Source organism: Elephantulus edwardii, unplaced genomic scaffold (genome assembly GCF_000299155.1).
Source record: "Elephantulus edwardii isolate Elephantulus edwardi_28Jun2011 unplaced genomic scaffold, EleEdw1.0 scaffold00117, whole genome shotgun sequence".
In the NCBI taxonomy this organism is placed as follows: Eukaryota; Metazoa; Chordata; class Mammalia; order Macroscelidea; family Macroscelididae; genus Elephantulus; species Elephantulus edwardii.
Genome location: NW_006399867.1, coordinates 5,302,420 through 5,321,641, shown reverse-complemented (window position 1 = coordinate 5,321,641; position 19,222 = coordinate 5,302,420). Strand labels below are relative to the sequence as shown.

Here is a 19,222-nt window from a genome sequence, read left to right as displayed (position 1 = left end):
GCGATTTTAAATATATATATCTATATATTTGTTGTTGTTAGGTGCTACCAAGTTGGCCATGACTCATAGTGACCTAAGAACAAGAGACTTGAACCCTGCCTTCTCCTGCGCCATCCTTGCCATCTCTGATACACTCAAGCCCACTGTCAGTCACTGTGTTAACCCACCTTGCCGGAGGCTCTTCCTCCACCTTCTCTCAGCATGAAGTCCTTTTCCAAGGACCAGACCCTCCCTTCCTGACAACTTGGCCAAAGTATGTGAAACGAAGTTTCACCATATAATAGTGAGCTCATAAAATATTTGTCGCTTTGCTGAGTAAAAGCCTAATGTCCTCCAGGTTGATGCATAGTATTTAGTTTTGCATATTCACTGGTCTTCAATATTGCATAGTATTGTATTGTGTGTGTACCATACTTTATCCATTTATCCATTAATGGGCACTTAGATTGGTTCCAACTTTTGGCTGCAATTAACATGAGTGTACAAAAAACTTGTGGAATTATCCACTGAGACGTAACTGAAGGGAAATGGTGACTTTTACAGCCTTTTAGACTTCTCTTGCCCAGAAAAAAGAAAAATCAAGATATTAGGAGTTGGAGAGGTCAGTAATGGGACTCATCTTTCCACTGACCTGTAAAGAGCTTCAGAGGGGAATTTATTCCAAAGTGAAGGTAATGGTACCCTTGGTCAAAAGTAGTAGTTCTCAAAGAGTGGTCAACCAGCAGCAGCCGCAGCCTCTGGGCACTCGGTAGGAACGTAGATTCATTCTCAGGCTCCATCTCTGATCTTCAGAATCAGAAACTCTGGGTTGGAGCTCAGCAATGTGTTTTAATGAAAACCCAGGTGATCTGATGCATACTCAAGTTTGAGAACCACTGTTGTTGTGTACCGTTGAGTCGGAACCAACCCACAGCTGACTTTCCAGTGGATTCTTAGAGGCAGCAAACTGCACAGAAGGAGACTGCCCATCGGTCTCCTGCAGAGCACCTGGTGAATTCGAACTGTATACCATTGGATTGGCAGCACAATTCCTTACCACTAAGCCACCAGAGCTCCCTTGAGGGCCGCTAGTCCAAAGTAATGTATTCCAAAAGGTGAGCTTGTATACTGAAAAAAAATGGACCTAAACTAAATGTTAGGTGCTATTCTCATACAAACATAAAAGAGAATTGTACGTACTTACATAAAAAATGTCTTCTTAATAGGGAATCATTTGTGCCAATCAGAAAGGACAAGAGATTAAACCAGGATCTATGGGGAAAGGTGTACTACCCTATGATGTCCAGGTGGGTTGAGAAAAATATTGGACTGTTATGCAAAGAAGATAATGTTTTACAATTCTCTGCTATTTATTCACAGCTATTTCTAACCTGCTTTTATTTAATGAAAAACAGTTTTTAAGAATTTGCATGACTTCTTTCGTTCTAGATTATAGATGAAAATGGCAATATCCTACCACCTGGCAAAGAAGGAGAAATTGCTCTCAGACTAAAGTCTGCACGACCCTTCTGTTTCTTCTCTGAATATGTGGTAGGAGGTCGTACAATGTGCTTGTGATTCACACTCAAATAGGAAAGGTGGCACTCAGGATCACAAACACGAAATTTCTTGGAGTGGTTAACTTGGATAAGTCACAAAATTCGAGTCTATTTCATGATCTGCTGAAGAAGGAGGGGACTATCTGTATTCTAAGAATCTTGTTAACATTTTCTCTGAATGTTAACTAGCTCCGGTAGTTGTCTTCAGAAAGGGAAGCTGGGGGGTCTGGGAAGCCCAGAGGTACTACAGGTGGAAGAGAGGCCTTTGGATCTTTTGAATTTTATTGATACTCTTGGACCTTTTGTATCTTATAAACGACAGGGAGCTCTGGTGGCAAGAAAGTGTGTTGCAATCCCAAAGGTACACAGGTCAAATCCACCAGCTGTTCTGTGGGAGAAGGATGGGCAATCTCCTCCTGTGTAATTAACTGCCTCTGAAAACCTGCCTGAGGGTCAGCTATGGGTTGGTTCTAACTCGACGATACAGAGCAACAAAAACATTAGAAGCTATCTTTTAAAAAATTAAAGACCAGAAAGGGTAATGTACTAGTCATTTATTGGGTGACACACCTCTTTCTCCGTCGTGACCAAACTAGTCCCCAAGTCATCTGTGATCCCTAGGACAACCCCGAGAAGACGGCAGCCACAATGAGAGGAAACTTCTATGTCACCGGAGACAGAGGAGTGATGGACAGCGATGGATATTTCTGGTTTGTCGGCAGAGCTGATGATGTCATCATTTCCTCTGGGTCTGTACCACTTAGGGAGGAAACATTTGCCAAGAGAAACACCTCCTTCGATGGTGTGGTGACCAAACGCTCCTTGTCCTCACGTAGGTACCGTATTGGCCCATTCGAAGTGGAGAGCGCACTCATTGAGCACCCAGCGGTGGTGGAGTCAGCGGTGGTCAGCAGTCCAGACCCAATCAGAGGAGAGGTAGAGTGCACGTCACTATTTAAAGGAGCAGTGTCATGTGTTCAAGCATCCTGTATTGGGTTCCTGATATAGACTCAATCAAGAAGTCATCTATGTCTCAGTATGAAGCATAGATGGGGCACAAATGTATGCCAGATAATCAAACTTACCTCTGGACAGAGGTAAAAACCAGTCCAAATCAACACCCTCATAATCATATAAAGACTGTTTACTGACCACAATAATTATCTAGGCCTTTTCTCCACCTCTTTACTTTCTCCAGAGTGGGACGTATCTTTTCTACCAGAACTATCCTTTCATGAAGCTCTTCTTAAAAATTATCAAACTGGTGGGTCTCAAAGAGAAATACAAAGTAAGACAGTTGTTTTAGGAGTTGTACGGTCCTACCTAAAAGCACCATCTCATGGGATACACCCCTTCCTCTATCATGCGTCCCCCTATCCTACCCTCTTCTAACCATACATGCTCAAGAGCCTCTATTCTCTGGAACTTCCACCCCCATGCTCGGTGGAGTAAGTGGTCATCTAGAAATAAGGGCTGCTTGTAGAACAGGAACAGTCTGACTGAAATGCGCAACATATAAATGAAAGTTGTGCTTTATTGAGCCACCCTCACTCTTCATAATTTACTGGAATTAGATCTGAAAACATGACCTTATCTCTGTTCAAAGGTGCTATTGGACACTTGTGTTCATTATTCAAGCTGTCGTTATCAAATAATTAAGTGCTGGTGGTGCGCAGGTTAAGCGCTGGCCTGCTAACTAAAAGGTCGGCAGTTTGAATCCACCAACAGCTCTTCACAGGATAGGGCAGTCTGCTCCGATAAAGATTTCCTTCAGAAGTGTGTGGCAGCTCTATTCTACGGGGTCCTGCGACCTCTAATTGAATTAGTGGCAGTGGGTCAATGGGCTTTGAGTTTAGCATTAGTTCCAAAGCCTTGATGAGTCTCAAAAACAAATATGTGATGTAGATTTGTCTTTTCTTCTTCTTATAGGTGGTGAAAGCTTTTGTCGTCTTATCTGCACCATTTAAATCGTCCAACCCAGAGAAACTGATTCTTGAACTTCAAGATCATGTGAAAAAATCAACTGCACCTTACAAATACCCAAGAAAGGTAAGTTCTTGGCCCAAACGCGAAGCTAGTTACAAACTGGAGTCTAAGTTGGTATATAGACTTCACTAGTTTGTATAGGAGCTCATTTCAGAGGTAAAATCAAAGAAAAGCTGGAATACCTCATTACGAAGGTAGAAGACACTTCAATTTTAGTGCTTATTTTGCTTTGAAATCTTTCGTATTAGGACACTGAGTATTGATTGCTAAGCTAGACATCTTGATTGTTGTTAAGTGTTAAGACATTTTGATTAGTCCTACAATACTCAGTAACAACTAAGTGTCTTAATAGAACTAATCAGTCTCATTTCATGAGAGGAAGAAAATAAGATAGCACAATTTGTCAAATAGCTGGGAATTTCTTCTTACCTTTTTTGGGCCATCTTTCTCTATAGTCAAGGGAAGGGTCAGATAGATGTTATTCACAGAAGACTTGCAAAGCTACTTTTGAACAAGGAGGATGTAAGAACAATTCTATACACACAGAGATGGCACCAGTCTCCTTCCAGCCCTGGAATCCCATTAGTGATGTTGACCATCTCAGCTTACATCAGAATTCTACCTCAGTCAACATCATTTAAGCCAGTTTGTTTTCAATCTAGAGCAACCACATGTTCCCCATTCAATTTATCAGTGACCAGCTGATTTCTTGAAATTTGGAAATTTGGTTTGAGGGCATGTAAAAAGCTGGGAGCAGCCTTATGTTGGGTGAGAGGAACAAAGAAGGGGCTTTGGGGTTTTCAAGAAGAAAATGGAATATATTAAAATGTTGAAAATTTCTCAAAACCACCTTTAGGATTCAGCCTTTGAATCCTCGACAAACAAGAATTGTTGAGTCTTTGCGTTTAGATATTGCCTCCATTTCCCTGAAGTAGCAGAGGCCTATTTTGTTTGAACTGGGGATAGGGGACAAGGGAAGTTATTACTTCTGGTAAAGCATATTAGCACATTATGCTCTACACACAGAATTACTGGTGAATTTCTGCACTCTCAAATTCAACATCAGAAATCATGTGTCTGTTTTCTATCAACCAGGTGGAATTTGTTCAAGAACTCCCAAAGACTATCACCGGAAAAATCAAACGAAATGTTTTGCGAGATCAGGAATGGGGACAAAGATAACTTGATTAAGAAGAGGCTCTGGAGTATTCACATAGTTGCTTCCTCTTGGTTCCCACTTCCTTGGAATTCAGTAACTCCTCTTAAAAGGAGACCTGGACGTTTACAAACATTCACCCTTTATCTAAAGTATCAGTGGTCTCAGCCCCCAGTCACTCCCCAGGAAAATGTGGTAGATCTGCTCCAGTATGTGCCTTCAAACAGAAGACTGACCATGATCCATCAGTGAGCTGAGGCTGTAAACCACACAGTAGCAAACTCTATCTTTCTCTCAATGGTGATAAATTTGATCTGCCTTTCTTTAGGTTGGCAGCACAACTCCTTACCCACTCAGCCATCAGAGCTCCCTACCATAAAGATCGCAGCCACAGATACCTGGGGGGTGGTCCTGTTCAGTCTTACAGTCACTTGGAGATCATTTACTCTTAAAATACCATTTTTCCTAATTGAAAAATCCAACCGAGTTTTATATGTTCAAAGGAAATGTCCTGAAACAAGCAATGTAGTCAGTATTTTAAAAAGCCCAAATAAAAACCAAACCTTGATGAGAAAATTATTAGGACTCAGAAAGGCATGGATTATACTGATTTGCCATTTAAAATGACAAGAATCAAATACTTAGAAAAGGACTATACGCAATGAGTTCACTTTTCAATTATCGTGTGCCTAATATAACCAAAAATAAAAATACTTGTGAGAAATGGACAGAATTTCTTCTACTTAACAGCTTTCTGTTACTTATACTTTAAGGTGGATCAAACATTACTATTAGAATTAGGAATACAACTCATTCAAAAGTCAGTAGATAAGTTTAATAAAATTTTAAGTACTTTATTATTATACCTCGCTTTGAAACAAATTTACTATAAAATACCCCAAACTTTTATTATTTGAGAACAACTAAAATTTGTATCTCAATAGTTGAGATAGTTGATCTGTGAATACAGATGACTCTTTTTTAGGTTGACTTGCTATAGAACTTTCAAAATCTTTTAAAACGCTGACTACATTGTTGTTGGGTTTTTTGTTTTTTCCAAGAGGAAGAAAGAAAAAGCACAGGCCATCAATCTTTAGGAAACACATTTATTTTTATTTTTCTGAAAACATCAGAAACCATGAAAAACAAGCTGAATATATGCCATAAAAATAACATTTGAAAACATATTTTATCTTAAAAACATATCAAGTTTAACACTTTCTCTTCTACAGACCAAAACAAGCTTACTATGCCCCAACACTGGGGTCCTTTAACAGATAAGACTTTGTTTCAAGTAAAAATGTATTAAGGGAAGGGAAAAAAACCCCAAACCAAATGCAAAAAAACCAAGCATTCAATACTCACTCATGAATCTCATCATTTATAAAAATAACATGCTCAAATGTCAGCAAAAATAATGTTTTAAGATCTGAAAACACCTTTCAATGAATCTGGATCCCAAGAGAAGCCAGGTCCTTTATAGGTGGGCAAGAACTGCTTATCCACACATAGGAATAAATGCCAAAGAGGATTGGAACCAACCTACAGAGTCCAAATTCTTCTCTCAAGTAGCAGCTTTCACATAGTAAAAGGTCTCAGCTCCACAGAGCTCTGTGCTCTGCAGGCACACAGCCAATTTTATTCCCAGACTCTCATCATCTTGCATTATCCAAACAAAAGTATGTTTGTCACGGAGCAAGTCTGCTGAAAAAGGCACCAAAATCCCTGTTCCCCCAAACCCACTGTCAAGTCCACTTCAATTCAAAGTGATCCTTGACCTACTACTCCTAAAATTATACCAGCAATACTTTCAAGATGATTTCTTCTAAAGATCTAAGAACATGTTAAAGAAAAGTCCAGCTTATAACACCCTCATCTGCATCAGCAAGAACCTGCCTATCCTGCACCCGAACCTTTCTATTCTCCGTGGCCATTACCCATGAAACTGACAAGGCCAATGGCGTGAGAAGTTATCCTATTTACATTATCTAATATTTAAACAAGAGTAGATCAATTTCCAAATGCCAATTTCACAAGCCTTTAGTAATTCTCAATCTGGAGAATATATTAGAGTCCTAACAAGATTTAGTGTCTGCTTCTTCCAACTTTTCTCAACCTTTTCACCTTGGAAGTTTTAAAACCTAACTAGTTAAAATATTTGTTGGGAACCTTGAGTTTATGTTACCCTGATCTATAGACATAAAAATACTTGTATCTTACAGAAACCTAGATTTTAACCGCTTAGGGTTCACACACCTCTTCCTTTTTTTTTTTTTTTCAAAATCTCAGGGGAGCAGAAGAGTGAAAGAAAGGGTTTCACACCCAGTCAGCTACTTGTTGGAACAATTTGGTATTGGCATTTTTCCAGGTAGTTTTTGGTAAGGAATGTTGCTATCCTTCTTCATTCTCAAGCTCAAGCAGTTGTGGAAACATTTCAAGAGATCTGCTGGTCACCTAATTTTTCCAAGGAGTTTCCTTTTAAATCTGAGAATCTTGTCATTTTAAGAAAAAGCATTTTCTCTAGGACCCTATAGAAACTTGTTCAAGTAGTAATAAAAAAGTGTCTGCAAATAAGCTAATTTCTTGAAGTCATTCTTTATCTCCAAAGCATTCAGCAAAATCTAGCCTACTGTATTCTTCTACTCTGATAAGTCATCTTAGTTCAGACATCCTGCGCAGAACTCTTCCTCTGACATATGGAAGACTCCTCTAGACTACAGATGTACATACAATTTGTCAAGGTTTTAGCTTCATTATTTTTGCATGAATGTGTCTGTTTATTCAGTTATGAATAATTTTTATAGCACTATTCGGAAATTCTTTTTAATCTCCAAGATTTCTTAATCAGCACTTCTGTGATAAAATATCTGCATTTTCTTTTGAATTAAGTGGTCCACTGCAGTATATACCGACAGGTTTTTTAATTTCCAAATATGAAGATACAGCTTTAAATACAAATTAACCTTTTGTTTTCCACAGCTTTGTGGAAAAGATTTTCTCAAATTTTATCATCTTTTATAATTCTTACATGACAAGCATTAGTAGACCGTTTATTCAGCAACTTGAGCAAGTTGCTTTTATTATCTGGATAAAATGGTACTAAATTGAGCATAACTTCTCTTTCTGCATTTTAATGTTGCCATTATTAGACTCTCACCAACTTTGTGAATTTTTCTTCCCTGAAATAAGCTGTTTAAAAAAATGCTTCCTAAACTTTTTAACTAAATGTGGATTTAAAAAAAAAATCAGAAGTTTTACTGTATTATTATTCCAATAGCCACTTAAAACAAGCATATCCTTTTTACCTGCCAAATTGCTCAAACTGCTAGATCTATGCTCTACACACAGACAACATATAATGTAGTAAGACAGTGACACACCTACATAAAATGCCTGATAGGCAGCTTTCATTAGAGACACTTTGCATCCCGTTGCATTAGTATATACAAATAGCTCAGACTCAGGAAGTAGCTAAGAGAATACGCCATCCCCTTTTCCTTATGAATCAGGGTGAAGTCTCTCTCAGGGAGGAGTGATAGGGAATGGCAAAGGACACACCGACAAAGGAGATTAATCAGAACTGACTTTGACAAGCACTGTGGCAATTGGACAATTAAAACAGACATTGGCGGGGAAGAAGAACAAACTGGGGAGGAGGGTGGAGAGAATGGTGCGGCAATGAAGGAGTGAAAGCCCAGAATCCCTGTGAATGTTCATTGAAACTAATAAAATTTAATAATAATATATATATATAAAAAAAAAAGAAATAGCTCAGACTATTGCAGTTCTTCATCGAAATGTCTGTAGGTTGATAATGAGAATGGTCCTTATCTGTCTCTTCTATTCATAAACTGGAGCAAGAGATTAGTGACAAACATTAATATAAAAATGGGCATAAAAATTAAACAAAATAAAATCACAAAAATTGTGAACACTTCACGAAATAATTCACTCTTAACCAACACACTCTACGTTTCTGTAGTATTTTACAATAAAATGGCAGAGGACAGCCGAGTTGTGGCATGTAGTTTCCTTTCTTGGAATGAATCTCCCTGGGATTTTATTACACAGACCTTGTGCAGCCCCACAAGTCAGGTGCGAGTCAAGAGGGAAGGTTGGGGAAGGTAAGTAGGTGGGAGAGGCCAAGGTTATCCTCCCATCATCTTCTGGTGCCCTAGTCTTTGTTTTAGCAGTAAGTCCCCCTGCTCAACCAAATGCACGCGGGACTTCTGGAAGCCACCACAGGGCTGAGACCTCTAACAGAACAGCTACCAGGGCAGCTAAATTACTATTCACTAATGCAGCACAGAAAGTTCAAAATATTAATTTTTTTTTCAGTCATCATTTCATGTGGAACCCCAGCAATAACAGACAGAACTGATAATAAATTGATGTAGATGGCTCAAGACACTTGTATAAGAGAAATGAGACTGGATTTGCCTAATATATTTCCTTAATATATTTGTTGCACACTTAAAATAATAAGCCTTAGTTCCTTTTTAAGAAGAATCTAAAAAACAATTTTTTTTCAGTCATCATTTCATGTGGAACCCCAGCAATAACTAACAGAAGCCAATTTTAGAAACCCACTCTTAACAATGAATGAGTCTCTCCCTTAGGTGAGGTCATTTTCATTTGACTTAGCTTCTTCAGAGGCTTTACTTCCAAGTTCAGGTTTAGTTTCTCCTTCATCCTGCACCTGTGTCTCCGATGCGCCTTTTGTCTGTTCTGCCTCTTCACTGTTTTCTGTTTTCTTCTGCTGGTTAGGTTTTCCTTCCAACAGGCTGCCTTGATCTGATTTGTCGCCAGATTCCATCTTAGTTGCTTTTCCGTTACCTGAAGGTGTCACCTGCTTTGGGTTAAGCTGTGACTGGTCCTTGGCATTCTTCACTACCTCCTGGAGATTGTACTTTCTGAACAGCATGTAATCTTTCACCACACTCAGGCAGCAGACAGCTTTGATAATTTCCACCACCACCGTGTACTGCGGATTGGTAAGATCCACCTTGTTTTCGGAATTGAGGCTGCCTACTATTCCTATAACACAAAGAATAGGAAAACGCTTAGACTAAAAAGGACACCCTTACGCTTGATGAATATTATAACAGTATTTCCATTCTTTCCTGCTTGGGAGTTGCTAAAATAACATAAACTCACCCATGTTCATACATGTACTTCCGTCAAATTCACTAAAACATTCAATGTGAGTACACACAAAATTCTGAGCCATTTGCTAAAAATATCTAACTATCTATTTAAAACAAACAAATAATCAGTCTTGATTTGGAAGAGACTTTATCTAATAGCCAGAAAATTGCATACCCAGCATATCAAGATCAATTAGTTAGGTTTGTATGCAGTGTACTTGTCCTTATTTCTGAAAGATAGCCAATAAAACCCTGGAATAAACTATGAGGCAACTCCTGGATAGGGTCTGAGCAGGCCAGAAAGCCCAAACTGGTAATACTGTTACCATGACCTCAACATCAGGAGGAGGGCTGAGTTAACCACCCATGCATAAATTGGATTATCTTCCTGGATAGGGAAAGACACAGAAGCATGTGGCAGCGAAGCAAGCCCCTTTTTTGGGATATGGAACCTACACGTTGGAAACTTGCTTAGTCTGTGCCCTTGATATCTCTCCACTAGTGTAATAAAACTATAATCCTAAAATTTAATGTTTTCTAACAAATCATCAAACCCAAAAGGTTGGTGAAACCCAACAAGTCAGAAGTGAGGGTGTGATGGGGTCTCCAAAGCATCCAGTTAATGGCTGAAATCTTTGGAGGACTGCTGTGCCTTTTAACTGTGAGACCTGCCTTAGCACCAGGGCGTCCTGGTCAAAAGGAGAAACACTGAATAATCTACATTTGGTGGTGGAGCAGAACTGATAATAAATTGATGTAGATGGCTCAAGACACTTGTATAAGAGAAGTGAGACTGGATTTTCCTAATATATTTCCTTAATGTATTTGTTGCACACTTAAAATAATAAGCCTTAGTTCCTTTTTAAGAAGAATCTAAAAAGCAAGTATTTAACATTGGACTTACAAGGAATCACTGAGAAAAACATACCTGCCAATTCTTTGATAACTTCTTCTCTATTCATATGACTGTTATTTCGAGATTTGTAAACAATCTGAAATGTCCCTTTATTTGGTGCTTTAAACCAGGGTTCCAAAAATGTTTCTGCATATTTTTTTATGTCCTCCAAGAAAGCTTTGCAGGTGCCAGAGATGGGTATCATTCGTAGAATAACTCGCGTCTTCTTCTTCTTGGTTTTGTACATATCCTGAAGGATATGATGCACCAACTTCTCAGGTTCTAAAAGGCAAAGAAAAAAAATCCACAGAAAGCAAACAAGAAGGTTAAGAATATAAATTCTCACACATCTGAGAGACAACACAAGCTCTCTCAAATAAAATGGCATTGATGTAAGTTAATGAGGGAAGGAATTTTCACAAAACTTAAATGAGTCTGCTCAGTCTTTCCAACTATTTTCTCTTCAGTGTCTCTTGTACTTAATACTTAACTCTTTAGTATCATTACTGTTTTAACTAAAACTGTCCATGAAGACTCTAGGGTCAACATTTCTGTTTTCATGGTAACAATGACAACTGTAACACACACACACACACACACACTCTCACTCTCTCTCTGCATTTTCCTACAAAAACCAAAGCAAAAAGCTACAAGGCACAGAAAGGATTTCATTAATCCATCAGGTAAATTAACACAAATTCCAGATGCTAGACCTAGGTGAAGCAGGGGACCAAAACCTTAAAATGTTTATTTAAGATGATCAAGGGAAGCCCTTGGGCTGCACACAGTCTGTTTAGGGCTGCTCAATGTTTTCAATATTTCTAAAATTTGTTAACCACATTAAAAAGTCAAGAAAACTATCAAGATTTTCAACTTCAGAAACCTATCAAGATTTCCAACTTCTTCTGAAAAACTCGAAGATCTGGTCTACCAGAATTACATTCCCAAATTAGACAGAGTCAAGAAAGAGCTGTCCCTTTAAGCAGGTCAGGCACTCTTGTTTGGCCTGAATTTAATTAAGAAATGCCATGTCCTCTACTTTATTCCATCTCTCCATATGCCCTAGTGCTGACATAATGTAGACAAGATACAAGTAAATAAGCCATGTCCCCACACCCATTTTCTAGGCAGCAAGATAGCAAAATGTCTAGATTATTACAGGATCAATAATCTTAGACATTAAAGACCCACCTATTCCAAGTGTTCTGATAAAGACTACATTGTTTGCTCCACTCTCCACAGACTGGAATCTTCTTAGCTTCATCTCTGTAGATGTCCTAATGTCACCAACTTCCTTCTTCAAGGCAGCCTCCACATCATCATCATCCTCATTTTCTCCCTCATTTTCAGAGGACTGCTGACTCTTGTCTGTAAACTGTTTGCATAAAACTAATGAGCAGACATGCCACAACAGCTCATGTTTAAAAACTACAATTAAGCACTTATATGAAACTCACAGTGGTAGATGGTTCAATATTGACAATAAAGCTTTTATAATTAAGTACTTACATGAAACTCACGGTGGGAGATGGTTCAATATTGACAATAAAGCTTTTACTAAGACAGAGACACACCATTCATTCCAAAGCGCAAAGGAAAAGGGGTATTCCTATAGACTTAGGTATGTATCAACTTGAAAATGTTTTCAAAAGTATCTTAAGTATGAGACAAAGGAAAATTATTCTCAACAAAGGAATCATTTCAGGGTAGGCGTTAAAACTTTATTAGCCATCACTGTGCCCGGTAAGTCAGAATACTCTTTGAGAGGAGACCACACTTTTATAGAATTCAAACTTTTAGTCCTGTTTTTCTGAACAGAAGAGTGCAGAAGTAGTTTTAAAACAGCTTAAAGGCAATGGTGCAAGTTGATTGTGATCAAATGCATAAAAGATTTAAACTTAATAATTCTGCAGAGGGAAAAAAAAAGATGTTTCTTTAAAGATTTTCAAAATGTTATGGAGTAGGTCTACTATATAATACATGGGCTCACCAAGCCAAGAACAGACCCAGAGGCAATGGGTTTGTGCTGGACTTTTTGTTTTGGTATAAAAATTTTTACTTTTCAAAAGCTCAGTGGTTTGAGTCTGCCAGCGCTGCTCCAAGGGATGAGGCCGTTTCCTCCTGTAAAGTTTTACAGTCTAAGAAACCTCATGGAGGGTGTCCTGAGTCAGCGCTAGATTTTGGTTCTGGGTTTTCATTTTTACATGCACTTGTAAAATGGCCAGCACATGAAACCCATTCTTTCAGAAACATCATTGCTTAGACCTAAGGGACACTGACCACACAGTGGTTAAACACTGGACTGTAAACTAAAAAGCAGTGGCTTCAAACTCACCAGCCACTCTACTGGAGTAGAGATAAGGTAGTTTGCTTCCTCAAAACATGTATAGCCTTCAAAGTCCTATGGGGCAGTTCTACTCTGTTCTACTGAGTTACTCATAATCAGAACTGACTGGAGAGACCTGGTTTTGTGTGTTTTTTTTTTAAATTTAAAAACTGACTACCATCCAGTCAGACCAGACTCATAGATGATCCCTCCCTCAGGTTTCCAGAGGCTGCACACCATATAGGAGACTGTCCATCTTTCTCCCTCAGAGCCACTGGTGGATTCGAACCATCAGAGAGGTGTCCACTCTGACTTAGCAGCACAACTCCTTCCAGCACCAGGCTATCCTCTCCGGGTTTAGGCAGTGCACATGGTTCACACAAAACTGCTAAAATAAAGGCTGGTGCTTCACACACGCAGTGGGAGCAAGCACAGAAGGATGCTGGTGCTGCCCGTTAGCCGCTCTCCAGGCGACTGTGACTTTCGATGACTAAAGAGCAGAACCACTTCTCGGGATTTCTGAAGGCTGTGACCTACCAGGAGAGGATCATGGGCCTATTTTCTGGGTGGGTTCAATCTGTCATTTTACTAGTAAACCAGAATGATCCTGACCGATCCACGGCGATCAGACAGGACAGGAGAGATTGGCTCTCGTAGGTCAGAAGTGAAGAGGAATGGCGCTGCATTCATCATCAAAAAGAACATTTCAGGATCCCTCCAGGTCAATGCTATGATAAAATAAAAGCCATACTCATGCAAGCAAGACCTGTTAATACAGCTATTATTCAAATACACCCACCAACCACGAAGACAAAGTTGATAAAAACTGAGGAGTTCTAACAGTTTCTGCAGGGTGAAATTAATGGAGTACGCAATCAACATGCACTAATAGTAACTGGTGACTCAAATGTAAAAGCTGGAAGCAAAGAAAAATTAATTAGCAGTTAGAAAAACAAAGACTTGGTGAAAGAAACCAAGGCCAGAGATCACATAAAAAGAATTTTGTACAATCAATAATTTAATTGAAAATGCCACTTTAAAATATAAACAATGACTATACACAAGGTCTTCCTCTCTTGAGAGGGACTGACTCAGAGACTGGGGTATGGCAGTGGTTGTGTCAGAGACAATAATCTGGCTCAGGACATAGGAGGGTTCAGAGCTGTTTGTTATACATAAGGTGCCAAGGCACCAAACAACAATATACACAGTGAACATTGGTGGAATACACAGGAATCACACTGACTGTATCTGTGGAAAGAAAGAGTGGAAAAGCAGATAAAACAAGACCAGGATAAAACAAGGCCAGATGCCAAGCTAATTGTGGAAGAAACCATCGAATATTCACAAGCAAGTTCATATTAAAACTGAAGAAAATGAAAACAAGTCCAGCAGCGCCAACATATGACCTTGAACTTATCCCACCTGAATTTAAAAACATCTTAAGAACAGATTTAATGCACTAAATATTAATAATATCAGATGAGATGCAGATGAGATCAAGTACATCATCCATGAAGAATCAAAAGGTCTTTACAAAGAGACTAAAATGTAATGTCAGAAGAGACCCTGAAACTTGCTCTTCAATGTAGAGACCCTGGAACAAAGGGAAGACATTATGAAATAAGAAAGCTGAAGAGAAGATTTCAAAGAGCAGCCTGAGAAGACAGTTAGTATACCAAAATGTGCAAAGACCTGGAGTCAGAAGATCATAAAGGATGCACATGCTCAGTACTTCTCAAGCTGAAAAAAACTAAAAACATAATTCAAGCCTCAACATGTAATTCTGAAGGATTCTTTGAGCAAATGTTCAATGATGCAGGAAGTAAAGGAATACAATCTACCAAAAACAAGTGGTCAACACTGAATTATTTCAGTAAGTAGCAGATGATTAAAATCAATAGTAGAGAAAGAAATTCAAACTACACTGAAGGCATTGGCAAAAAATAAGTCCCCAGGAATCGGTGGAAATTGACATGTTCAGCAAACAGACACAGTCTGGAATGTGCTCACAACTCTGTGCTAAGAAATTTGGAAGATCCCTGGCCAACAGACTGAAAAAGATACATATTTGTTCTCATTACCAAAAGAAAAAAACAGATCCAACTGAAGGTGGAAATTAACAAAACCATTACTATAATACCCAAGTAAAATCCTGCTAATAAAGATTGCTCAAAAACAATTAGAGCGATAAGTATATCATGTATCAAAAAGGAACTGCCTGTCAGAAGTTCAAGTTCTATTGAAAAAGAGTGGAAGGAGGAATAAAATTGCTGATGTCAGATGGACCCTGGCTAAAAGCAGAGAATACCCGAAAGATGTTTACTTGTGCTTGACTTCGGTAAGGCATTTGATTGTGTGGATCACAAAAATTTAACAATAACTAAGAATGGGAATCACAGAACACTTGATTGTGCAAACGTGAAACGTAAACACAAGCCAAGAAAGAGAGAACACTGAAGAAGGGAGTATTTAAAATGAGGAAAGGTGTGCATCAGGGTTATATCCTTTCCTGTGACTATATGAAGCTTGTCCTTGCGAACCTGGCCTATCTTTGAGTCTCTTGAGTACTTTACTTACGAACATTACCTCACAATGCTGTTGATGTGAAGGGTGAATGTTTTATTTCTTAAGAGCTTTAGCACAGCATTGACCCTCAGGAAACAATTAACGAATGGGACCTAGGAGAACCCATCAAAAGGTCGGCGGAAGAAAAGACCTGGCTATCTCTGTAACGATCACAGCCTCGCAAACCCTACAGGGCAGTTTCACCAAGTCACATACAACCGTTATGCGTCTGAATTCACTGGGTGAGGGACAAGAAATACACCCAAAGTCTAAGGCCCCAGCATTTGAAGCATAAAACTAGCTGGGTGTTAAGGTTTCTGCAGTGTCAGCGGGAGTGGGCGGAGCCTGTAACCCAGGTAACGCGAAAGGGCGGGGACAGGGGCGAGGCCAACTACCCGCGCCGCGCTACAAAATGCGCGCATGCGTAGAAGCGCAGTCGGCCGTGCAGCTCTCCCATCGTCTTCCCCGGCCGGGACACTGGCCATCCGTCCCGCCCTGGGGCTGGTACCTTTTCCGGCCCATACATGTCGTCGCCGTATTCGTTCAGTAGGCTGTAGGCCTCCTCTACGCACTTGCGCTCGTTCATGTTGCAAGTGATGAGAATCCCTTGTAGTCCAGGCTCCAGCTGCCGCGGGCCGCCGGCGTCACCGCGCCGCGCCCGTTTGGCCTGCACGTAGACGGCTTTGCTTTTGCGTTTCCCGCTCTCAGGGCGAGGTGGCTGCTGGCCGGAGTCCGCCATAGTTCCCCCAAGCTGAGCAAACCCAGAAAAACGTGCTCCTCTACACCTCGGGCTTCTTGACCTCTCTGACGCCCTCTGATGACGTCGGGCCCGCGCGACAGGCTCGTGTAGCCCCGCCTTCCAGCATCAGGGCGTGTTTCCCCGGGGTCCTAAAGGTTTGTAGGGTAACTCCCAGATCGACTGGCTTCTGCTAAGACCTCAACACTGACCTGGAGAAAGTGAAACCAGACTCCTCCTTGGAGGCCACGATGGTGAAACTCCTCACCTGCTTTGGGCATGTTGTTAAGAGGGACCAGTCCTTGAAGAAAGACATCATGCTTGGGAAGGTGGACGATGTGCATAAGAGAGGAAACTCTCAACAGGATGAATTGACATGATGGCAGTAACAATGTGTTAGATGGTGAGGATGGCACAGGATAGGGCAAGGTTCTGTTAGTTCCCAGGATCCTTATGAGTCATAGTCGACTTGATGGCACATAACAACACCACTTGAAAAGACCTGGTTTCCTTGGAGATGTGGCCACCACCCTGATGCATGGTGACCCAGTTCTGGAATCCAACTGAGTGCAGATCATGTTTTCAAGAAGCAGTTTCATTTCTTCATCCATATTCATTGATTCCTTCAGTTACTACGCACTGAGCAACTTTGTGCCGGCCCTTATCCAAAGTGAGCCCTGAGTGAAACAAAAATAATTCTTTTCTCTCTTTTGTGAAAAAACAGTGTCTTCAAACCTTGTAAATAAATCATAGTAGTATTTAAAAAATGTCGTCAATAATTCCTTCTCATGCAGTCCTGGTGAGCATGTAAAATGGCGCAACCACAACAGAAAGCAGTTTGCCACTTTCTTACAAAGTTGGAAACAGAAAAAACATTTGATCCAGAATTCTTACAGTTGCTGTTAGGTGCCATCAAGTCAGTTATGCAGCACAGCGACCCTACGAACAGCAGATAGGAACGTTGCCTGATCCTGCCTGCACCTTCCTCACAACCCCGGTCAGGCTCAAAGTCCCTTGGGTAGCCATTGGGTCATCCATCTCGTCCATGCTCTTCTTTTCTTTCATTAACCCTTTACCTTTCCCAGCATGATGTCACTTTCCAGGGGACTAGTTCTTCTGGAAATAAGCTCAAAGTGAGTGAGGAAGAGTTTCCGCTCCCTTGCCCCTCAGGGACACTCAGGCTGTCCTTCCTTTAGGATAGATCTGTTTGTTCTTTTGGCGTGGCATGGTCTATTCAGTACTCTTCACCAACACCGCAACTCAAAGGCATCGACTCTTCTTCTGTCATCTTTATTTATGTCCAAATTTCAGATGCATAGGAAACAACTGAAAAGACCATGGCAGATGGACTTGGGTGGGGGAAGACAGGAAAAGAATGAGTAGATAATGAACACTGCACTGGAACAGGTGAAGGAAAGGACAATCTAAATGGAACAGAGTTGGAAATTATGCATATGAGAATTAATAGCCTGGAACAGGACAAACATTACAAAGGGAACTGGTGCGGGGAATAAAATGTGCATGAATGGAGGAATGAAAACCAATTTCTTTGTGGACTTTCACTAAAGTAGAAAAATAAATTTGGAAAAGAAGTTCAAACTAAAAAAAAAAAGAAAAGACTGTGGCTTGGATCATGCACACCTGCAATTTCACTAGAAGGTTTATATCCCAAAGAAATAAGAGCTACAACACCAACTGACATCCACAAACCCATGCTTATTGCAGCATTCTCTACAACAGGAAAGAGTTGGAAACAACCTAAGGGTCCATCAATGGGTGAATGTTTAAAGAGACTATGATACGTCACACAATAGAGGACTACGCATTCACTAAAAAATTATTAAGAATTTGTGAAAGAAAAGAATTTGTGAAATACTATAGAACACAGATGACTCTAGAACAAATTCTGCTGAGTTTGACAAGTCAGTCACAAAAAGACAATTATGATATGTCATAGTGTCCCATCAAGTCAGAACTGACTCACAGCTGACCCTCCAGCAGGTTTTCAGAGGCAATAAATCATATAGGAGGAGACTGTACATCTTTCTCCCCCAGAGCAGCTAGTAGATTCAAACCATATGCCTTTGAATTGGCAGCACAGCTCTTTAGCACTAAGCTACCAGAGCTTGCTATTATGGTATAAGACTACAAATATAAAAAGCTAAAGAAAAGTTTATATACAAATAGAATCAATCTTGGAGAGTTAATAGGGAATTAGAATAAAAAGAGAGAAAAGCAAAAATTAATAAGTTGGATGAAAAAGTAATCATATATATATATAAAATACAATAGAAAAATAATCGACAATCTACAATAAGGGTTTAATTAGACATTGTCATTAATTACAGTGGTAATGGTGGTTTTCCATTAAGTCAGAACAGACTCCTAGCTGATTTAACAGTGGCTTCGCAGAGGCAATAAATCACACAGGAAGCAATTGCCTATCTTTCTCCTAAAATTAATGACACTAATCAATTGTAATTTTTTTAAAAATTGTGATGTTTTAAGACAAAATGTCCATGAATGATTGGATGAAAAAGTAATCTGATTTGTAATCTTTCACTCAAACTTTCAAAAAAATCATCTCTGTTCACATTTCCTTTGTAGGCTGACATTTCTGAAGGTGTGGACCTTTCAAACCTTCCCATTTCTTTTGTGCTGCTATTGAAATATGTCTCTTCTGCAGATTTTTGCTTTAGGGCTCCTTTTCCAGGACTCCAGGGGAGCAAAGAAGAAGAGTACTCAGTGGAGTCCAAAAGGACACATCTGACTGCGACACAATACAGAGAAACCTAAATGTCTTAACATTAAATTATTATAATGGAGCATTTGTTGTTGTTATGTGCCGTCGAGTCGCTTGCGACTCATAG

The 19,222-nt window shown here is 39.8% G+C and overlaps 2 protein-coding genes across 2 annotated transcripts in view; one reads left to right on the top strand and one right to left on the bottom strand.

Moving 5' to 3' along the window:
• Positions 1-4,706, top strand: part of ACSM4 (acyl-CoA synthetase medium-chain family member 4) — a 34,946-nt gene extending 30,240 nt beyond the window's left edge. Inside the window, exons 8-13 of the mRNA XM_006892650.1 lie at positions 1,206-1,286; positions 1,429-1,530; positions 2,160-2,287; positions 2,375-2,474; positions 3,468-3,587; positions 4,620-4,706. Coding sequence (XP_006892712.1) covers positions 1,206-1,286; positions 1,429-1,530; positions 2,160-2,287; positions 2,375-2,474; positions 3,468-3,587; positions 4,620-4,706 — 618 coding nt within the window. The remainder of the gene's footprint in view (positions 1-1,205; positions 1,287-1,428; positions 1,531-2,159; positions 2,288-2,374; positions 2,475-3,467; positions 3,588-4,619) is intronic.
• Positions 4,707-9,295: 4,589 nt separating this feature from the next.
• On the bottom strand, positions 9,296-16,355 carry THUMPD1 (THUMP domain containing 1). The gene is made up of 4 exons (XM_006892649.1): positions 16,125-16,355; positions 11,914-12,097; positions 10,756-11,004; positions 9,296-9,717 (listed from the first exon to the last, which is right to left on the bottom strand). Exons 1-4 carry the CDS (start codon positions 16,353-16,355, stop codon positions 9,296-9,298), a joined length of 1,086 nt encoding a protein of 361 aa, XP_006892711.1.
• Between the last annotated feature and the right edge of the window lie 2,867 nt (positions 16,356-19,222).